This window comes from Rutilus rutilus, assembly GCF_951802725.1.
Source record: "Rutilus rutilus genome assembly, chromosome: 22".
Lineage (NCBI taxonomy): Eukaryota > Metazoa > Chordata > Actinopteri > Cypriniformes > Leuciscidae > Rutilus > Rutilus rutilus.
Genome location: NC_140227.1, coordinates 733,144 through 741,710, shown reverse-complemented (window position 1 = coordinate 741,710; position 8,567 = coordinate 733,144). Strand labels below are relative to the sequence as shown.

The 8,567-nt window shown below is 44.2% G+C and overlaps 1 protein-coding gene across 1 annotated transcript; it reads right to left on the bottom strand.

Moving 5' to 3' along the window:
* Nucleotides 1-991: 991 nt before the first annotated feature.
* rab43 (RAB43, member RAS oncogene family) lies at nucleotides 992-8,503 on the bottom strand. The gene is made up of 3 exons (XM_084396090.1): nucleotides 7,708-8,503; nucleotides 1,993-2,176; nucleotides 992-1,843 (listed from the first exon to the last, which is right to left on the bottom strand). Exons 1-3 carry the CDS (start codon nucleotides 8,029-8,031, stop codon nucleotides 1,590-1,592), a joined length of 762 nt encoding a protein of 253 aa, XP_084252216.1. The 5' UTR covers nucleotides 8,032-8,503; the 3' UTR covers nucleotides 992-1,589.
* Between the last annotated feature and the right edge of the window lie 64 nt (nucleotides 8,504-8,567).

The window sequence follows — 8,567 nt, the reverse complement described above, 5'->3', positions numbered from 1 at the left end:
CACAGTAAAGACAGGTCTCCTAGTGTCTCCCGTGGCCAGCTCTAGAGCCAGAACCGGGACCTGATGGTCTTCGATATTAATTAAAACTGGCCATATTATGATAAAAAAATAAGTTATTTTGTGTTCAGACAATAGCTCAGATCTCCACACATTATTATTGCACGTGCATCACTGTGTGTGTGTGTTACTTTTCATCGTTAAAATTGAGATTTATGTATCATAATAAACGAGATCAAAATCACAGTTCATTAGTTGCTTGCAGGTGTTGTAAATTATTTCATATAAATATATATATATTATTTTATTAATCAGATGGACACTTAAACACTTTCTTGAGCTTTACTCAAACTTCCCCCTATTGCCCTGTGAGATGGCGATGAGTGAGATCAGTGAGTGTGTGTGTGTGTGTGTGTGTGTGTGTGTGTGTGTGTGTGTGTGTGTGTGTGTGTGTGTGTGTGTGTGTGTTCTCCAGTGAAGTGCAGATGTACAGTGACACGTTCAACATTAGTTCAAGTCATTACAAATAATTGGAATGTAATAAAAAAAAAAAAAGATTTGAATATGTTTCTGGTAATTTGAATCAGTGGATTATATCTATAAAGCCTCTAAAGCGTGAGAGAGAGCGATCACTCTAAAGCTGTCACTCATCTCAGTTCGCCATCTCACAACGCTCCACTGGAAGACATTAACGTTGTCTACACACACACACACACTGCATTTGGGTCTCTTACTAACGTGTGTTTGTCTGTTAACGAGAGGATTCACAGCAGAACTCACTGAACACGAACTCCGGCGTTTAAACTCCTCTGATTGGCTGTTGCGTTCACGAGATCAACAGACACGTCTGTGATTGGCTGCACAAACACACTGCACATCCCGCAGTCAGAAACACACTGGAGTGTTTGTCCAATAACACGATATAATCTCAGTCGCTCGGTTCCTTCAGAGTGCTTATATTCACATATGGCTTTGTGATGTTTTCATTTTTTTTAACAAAAACTATGTGATGGAGCATGAAGTGGCGGGAGAAGAGTGTGTGTGTGTGTGTGTGTGTGTGAGAGAGAGAGTGAGTTAGAGTGTGTGAGAGAGAGTGTGTGTGAGAGAGTGTGTGTGAGAGAGTGTGTGTGAGAGAGTGTGTGTGAGAGAGTGTGTGTGAAGCTGCTGCTGATACTGGTCAGTAGAAGAGGAGAGTTCTGCTCAATACTGATGAAAAGGAAACTCACTAATTAGGAACTGATTAATTTAAATGTAATTGATTTTGACAGGAAAAGAGGCTGACGTATCTCAGTGGGAATGATAAACGCGGAGAGATAATCTGTCATCAGCAGCTCAGTTTCTATTTCTATTAGCCCCGCCCACCTGAAATCTCATTGGTCCAAATTCTTGCTACACATTAAACCTCCCGCTCTGACTGGCTGCGACCGCACAGTAGCTCTGCGTTCAGTGTGGACTGACAAAATTGTTAGGATTACAAACATTTTGGGTGGTTATAATTTTGAAATGTGAGAATTTCTCTCAAAGTATTCCCACCCAGTGTCTTCACAGTGGCGTTCCTGGGGTCCGCTGTCCCGGCGGCGTGTGATTGGCCGTCAGCACCCGCAGCCCCAGCCTGCACTGCTCAGGTCTCGGCTGTTGAGCTTGAAGCTGTCGGTGACGCTGTCGGTGAACACCGGTCCTCCGTGTCTCAGGATGAGCTCGCTGGCCATCGTGATGAACGCCGCCTCCACGTTGTCCGAGTGTTTGGCGGAGGTCTCGATGGCGCTGATGAAGTCCAGCTGACGGGCCACGAGCTGCGCGTCGGAGAACGGGACCTCGCGCTGGTCCGGCAGGTCCGACTTATTCCCTGGAGTTTACCAACACAGCTTATTTAAAGAGGCCACATGACGCTACTTTATAAGGTCATTCTTTGTTATTTGCAACTACTAGACAGTTTACAACTTAAAATTCCACATATAGAAGTGAATTCAAAGTGGATGTCGTCTCTGCACTCACCGATTAGCAGAGGCACGATGTTGGAGCCGCCGTACTTCTTCACGTCCTCCATCCACTGCGGCACCGACATGAACGAGCCCCTGTTTGTGATGTCATACGTGATGATGGCTCCGTTAGCGCTGCGGTAATAGCTCTGCGTGATCGTGCGGAAGCGCTCCTGTCCGGCTGTGTCCCAGATCTGCAGCTGCAACACACAATCCTCACACTGTTACCACTGTATTCACAGTTACTACTCATGTACTGATATACGGCCACTCTAATATATACTAAACGATCTGTAAAAGGATGAGTAGTTTAAGAGTTGTGTGTTTGTGCTGCTAAGTCGTGTTTTGTCGCTGTGTTCACTTGTATTCATGCTAGAATTCAATTCACTTTAAAAAAAAAATTACAGCGTACATCAAACTTTTATATTATTTAACAAATATTTTCAAAATATCCTCGTGTTCCGCAGAAGAAAGCAATGCACACAGGTTTGGAGTGGCATGAGGCTGAGTAAATGAGTCAGGTGAATTAGCATTAGCATTAGCAGGTACTTTCATAGCAAACGCATAACGAAGCATTGATGAACACGACCCATCTGAAGACTGAACACACTCCCCGGCTCCTCCAGGCAGATTAAAGAAGCACAAGCAACACACAGAAATAATGCAAACATGAAATATCAGCAAACCCCGATATAATAAGTAAATAGGTCATTCGTATGATGGAATGTAATCATCGAGAACATGAAGAACACTGTTAAATAAAGCAAGATTAAGTCCATTAAAGTGATGTAGATGTATTTCTTTATTATTGAGGACAGTGTTATTTCCTTGTTTAACTCATTTTGAGGAACAGAAAATCTGTGTTTTAGCAAAAGTAAAACATGCAAAGTCAGAAATCTGCTTCTGTCTTTCAAAATCAGGTTTGCACCAACTTTATTTCTAGGTTAAAGAGAGGAAAAACTGACATTCACTGTGGCCTCGGTCCCTTTTAGATGGTCATCAGACACTTTCTGCTTTCTAGATATCATCTACATATCACCCACTACATGCTTTATGTGCAATACTACAGAACTTTATCTTTAAATAATTTCAGATGTGCATTACACAAAGAGCTCAGCAGGAAGTCAGCTGATAATCTCAGACAACAGTGAACAGCGCCTGAACTGACTCGGCCAATGAGAAGCAGCGATCACAGCGCCTGAACTGAGTCGGCCAATGAGACACAGCGATCACAGCGCCTGAACTGAGTCGGCCAATGAGACGAAGCGATCACAGCGCCTGAACTGAGTCGGCCAATGAGACGCAGCGATCACAGCGCCTGAACTGAGTCGGCCAATGAGACGCAGCGATCACAGCGCCTGAACTGAGACGGCCAATGAGACGCAGCGATCACAGCGCCTGAACTGAGACGGCCAATGAGACGCAGCGATCACAGCGCCTGAACTGAGTCGGCCAATGAGACGCAGCGATCACAGCGCCTGAACTGAGTCGGCCAATGAGACGCAGCGATCACAGCGCCTGAACTGAGTCGGCCAATGAGACGCAGCGATCGCAACGCCTGAACTGAGTCGGCCAATGAGACGCAGCGATCACAACGCCTGAACTGAGTCGGCCAATGAGACGCAGCGATCACAGCGCCTGAACTGAGTCGCCTGAACTGAGTCGGCCAATGAGACACGCAGCGATCACAACGCCTGAACTGAGTCGGCCAATGAGACACAGCGATCACAACGCCTGAACTGAGTCGGCCAATGAGACGCAGCGATCACAGCGCCTGAACTGAGACGGCCAATGAGACGCAGCGATCACAGCGCCTGAACTGAGACGGCCAATGAGACGCAGCGATCACAGCGCCTGAACTGAGTCGGCCAATGAGACGCAGCGATCACAGCGCCTGAACTGAGTCGCCTGAACTGAGTCGGCCAATGAGACACGCAGCGATCACAACGCCTGAACTGAGTCGGCCAATGAGACGCAGCGATCACAACGCCTGAACTGAGTCGCCTGAACTGAGTCGGCCAATGAGACACGCAGCGATCACAACGCCTGAACTGAGTCGGCCAATGAGACACAGCGATCACAACGCCTGAACTGAGTCGGCCAATGAGACGCAGCGATCACAGCGCCTGAACTGAGACGGCCAATGAGACGCAGCGATCACAGCGCCTGAACTGAGACGGCCAATGAGACGCAGCGATCACAGCGCCTGAACTGAGTCGGCCAATGAGACGCAGCGATCACAGCGCCTGAACTGAGTCGGCCAATGAGACGCAGCGATCACAGCGCCTGAACTGAGTCGGCCAATGAGACGCAGCGATCGCAACGCCTGAACTGAGTCGGCCAATGAGACGCAGCGATCACAACGCCTGAACTGAGTCGGCCAATGAGACGCAGCGATCACAACGCCTGAACTGAGTCGGCCAATGAGACGCAGCGATCACAGCGCCTGAACTGAGTCGGCCAATGAGACACACAGCGATCACAACGCCTGAACTGAGTCGGCCAATGAGACGCAGCGATCACAGCGCCTGAACTGAGTCGGCCAATGAGACACACAGCGATCACAACGCCTGAACTGAGTCGGCCAATGAGACACAGCGATCACAACGCCTGAACTGAGTCGGCCAATGAGACACAGCGATCACAACGCCTGAACTGAGTCGGCCAATGAGACACAGCGATCACAACGCCTGAACTGAGTCGGCCAATGAGACACAGCGATCACAACGCCTGAACTGAGTCGGCCAATGAGACGCAGCGATCACAACGCCTGAACTGAGACGGCCAATGAGACGCAGCGATCACAACGCCTGAACTGACTCGGCCAATGAGAAGCAGCGATCACAGCGCCTGAACTGAGACGGCCAATGAGAAGCAGTGATCACAGCGCCTGAACTGACTCGGCCAATGAGAAGCAGCGATCACAGCGCCTGAACTGAGTCGGCCAATGAGACGCAGCGATCACAGCGCCTGAACTGAGTCGGCCAATGAGACGCAGCGATCACAACGCCTGAACTGAGTCGGACAATGAGACGCAGCGAATGAATGCATTAAACCACCATAAACCAGTCGATATCACTGTCAGAACAGTAATCTGTGCATCCATTAAACCCTTGATTGGCAGATCTGAGTGTTTTCCTCATGAACGTCAGCATTGGCTTGTTCTGTATAAAGTGCAACAAGGACGTCTGAAGTAGAGCCCGACCGATATGGATTTTTGGGGGCCGATGCCGATACCGATAAAGAAAGCCAGATACCGATATATCGGCCGATATTATTTATGTGTATATTATAATACAGTAGTAATATTATTTATGTGTATTATAGTACAGTACCAGTCAAAAGTTTGGACACACTTTCCTATTGGTGTGTACAAACTTTTGATGGGTACTGTATATAGAATGCACAGTAAACAGAATAAATATATAAACGTTTTGCAATGATCACTCAAATGTGGTTATCAAACACTTGTGTGACAAAGATATGTAATGGAGGCAGGGTGAATGATAGAATGAGAATGATACATTTGAGCTGTAACCAAACTAGTTTGCATTGCATATTATATTATATTCTAAATACGGTTGCATAATCTTCACTGACGACTTTGTCTTTTAATTTAGTCACGTTATATAAAACATAACTTGTATCAATAAATATATCAAAAGTGTCACTGACAAAACCTTATTATCTTCTATTTTTAGTCTTAATTCCTCTAATCTCTACCAGTGGAGCAAGATCTCAGATCTTTTTACTAAAGTAAAATTAATAATATCATAATGAAAACGTTTGTAATTACATATGTACAGTACTTTTATACTATTTTAAATAAGTAGTAAGCAAAATGTACTAAACGTGAAACTAGGCTACTCTTAATGCAAAATGGCCCTATATAAAGTGTTATAATTATATAAATTATTGGAATATTGCTTGATGTTGTAACATAGTGTTATAGGCAGAATGAGCTTTAACTCTGTCTACACCGGACGCGGCCGTTATTGCTCGCGTCGCAACAGCTGTTTACCCGAGACGCGGAAAAGCGCCCGTTACAAAGCAGAATGGGGCATCAGTTTACTGTTGGAGATTTGTCGCTCGCGCCACGCATTTTAATCAAATTGCCTGGATTTAATAAATAAGAAGTAAATATAGCAGACAATATAATCAGGACTTCTCAGCTGCGAGCTTGCAATAGTCACAAGCTCACACAATACGTGACAGAGGCTGGTAGCAGAGAAATCAATTCTGTGAATTACACTGCGCAAATCAAAAGTAATAGGCTACTACCCACCGGATGAAGAAGGGTTGGCTCTCAACAGAACATAAAATATTCATTTTATTTTATTTTTCGTGTTCGCATTTATGAGGAAAAAACAATGTTACGGACGTTTCTCTCTGGTGCATTTCTCTCTGGCGTGTTCACTGAAGATCGCGAGTCAGCGTCGTCAACTTTGCAGCCGACACTGACTGAAAACACTTGTTTATTAATAAACAATTAAAATGTCTCCTTGCTATATTTGATGTATTCGTAATCATTACTTTTGCCAGTTCTTTGTGACAGCTTTTAGGTGCTTTATTGGCAGCGCCATCCTTACATAAATCACCGCCCCCCCGCATTTTTTAAAATATTCATTTATCGGCCATTATAAATGCCGATACCGATAGTTAGGAAAATGCCTAATATCGGTCGGGCTCTAGTCTGAAGTCAACAGGTTTTACACACAGACATTAATGATGATGCTGCCATCTTCCTGAAGGCCTTTCCCCTCCTGTTCTCGGTCATTCTGACTCTACAAAACACTGGATTACTCCGTAAATATTCATCCATGGCGTTTAATATTCTGTCTTTCATCAGCAGGATCCGAGATGCTCCAAGCTAACAACTCTGGATATTACAACAGGGTTTAACAGAATATAAACGTAGTTTTAAAAGTCCAATAGATTCAATTTCGTTTAGACATTGTTTACTGCTTAAAGGGATACTTCTCCCAAAAATGTACATTTTCCCATAATTTATTTTCCCTCAAGCCATCCTAGTGTTTATGACTTTCTTCTTTCAACCAAACACAATCTGAGTTTTATTAAAACAAATATCCTGGCTCTTCCCAGCTTTGGAGCCTGAGATTCTGAAGAACAAAAAGAGCATCCATCATCATAACAGTAATACTCCAGGGTCATAAAGCTGTTTATGGTTTTTAAAAGTTTTTTATTTTTATGGAAAAGTAAAATGTTGGGGTGAACTAACCATTTAAGCAGTAAACAATGTCTAAACGAAATTACTCATAAACACTAGGATGGCTTGAGGGCGAGTAAATTACGGGATAATGAGCATGTGTGGGTGAACTATCCCTTTAACAGTAGCCTAATCGTGGATATTGCATAACTGTGCAACTTTAAGCCCTAAACCAACAAAACTAAACTAACTTCCCAGAGTTTCGCTTATTCGCTCCACGTCATGAGTGTCAACGTCGACAGGAAAGAGTATGAACCGGGAACAGTCCCAGATATGATTATAAAGCTGATGAATTATTCCTCACAGAAGAAGAACATTAAACATTTCCTGAAAGCTGCTGACCCGACTCGGGAATGAGGTTTGCGGTGACAACAACAACATGACGCTATTTCTGCGACTTTATGGAGGGCAACTTTTGTGATGTGGAGAACAGAGTTAATAAAGATGACACTGTGTGAGTTCTATACCCATAAGGAATAATCATAACTATCCTGAGTCACGAACCTTCACCCGTTTGCCCTGAATCTCCAGAGTCTTCATGGTGAAGTCCACGCCGATCGTGTTGCCCTGCTTCTCCATGAACACTCCGCTCTTGAAGCGCTGGACCACACAGGTCTTCCCGACTCCAACATCTCCGACTAGGACTATTTTAAACACTAAATCGTAGCTTTCATCAGAATCCTGCGATGACATCTCTGTGCTCGTGCTCGTGCTGACTGACGTGTGGAGACTACATCGGCGGCGCGCCTTTAGGTGTCTCAGTGCAGCGCCTGATAGCAATGGGACGTTCGGATCTTTTATTGACTCGGATCTTTGAATCTCGTTCATCAAAATGAACGAATCTTTTCTCGAATCATTTCAGCAGAATTGTTACATGATGTAATAGCCAAATTCCTAAACACATGAAATGTTTACACTTATAATATAGTTTATCAGAATGCAGAACAAGAAAAAAACAAGGCTAAATTATGGGAAACAGAATTATGAATTCGTTGCTTATCTGGGTCTTTGCTTTGCGATTATACTGAATAACACACACACACACACACACACACACACACACACACACACACACACACACACACAGGTTATATTTCAAATATTTTCACCAGAACGCGCACATTATAACTGTGGAAGGAGTTCTGACGTCAACATCCAGCCAACCAATCATCAGCCTGCATTTCAAAATGAAATGCGTTTGATCGTTAGTTTGATTATTATTATTATATCAACTTTCCCCTCACAATTCTGCTCTAATGAGGCTTTTATTCAGCTCTTTTTAAAATTAAATTGTAGTGTAAAAGGCATTTGCTTTTGTTGCACTTCTATATTTCTCTGTTGCACTACATAATATGAATAGATTT

Coding starts and splice junctions, on each gene's coding strand:
- rab43 (XM_084396090.1), bottom strand. CDS start 8,031: ATGAACGAGATTCAAAGATCCGAGTCAATAAAAGATCCGAACGTCCCA. Junction 2,177..7,707: donor TTCAGGGCAAACGGGTGAAG/GTTCGTGACTCA, acceptor TGTGTGTTGCAG/CTGCAGATCTGGGACACAGC. Junction 1,844..1,992: donor CATCGTGCCTCTGCTAATCG/GTGAGTGCAGAG, acceptor GGTAAACTCCAG/GGAATAAGTCGGACCTGCCG.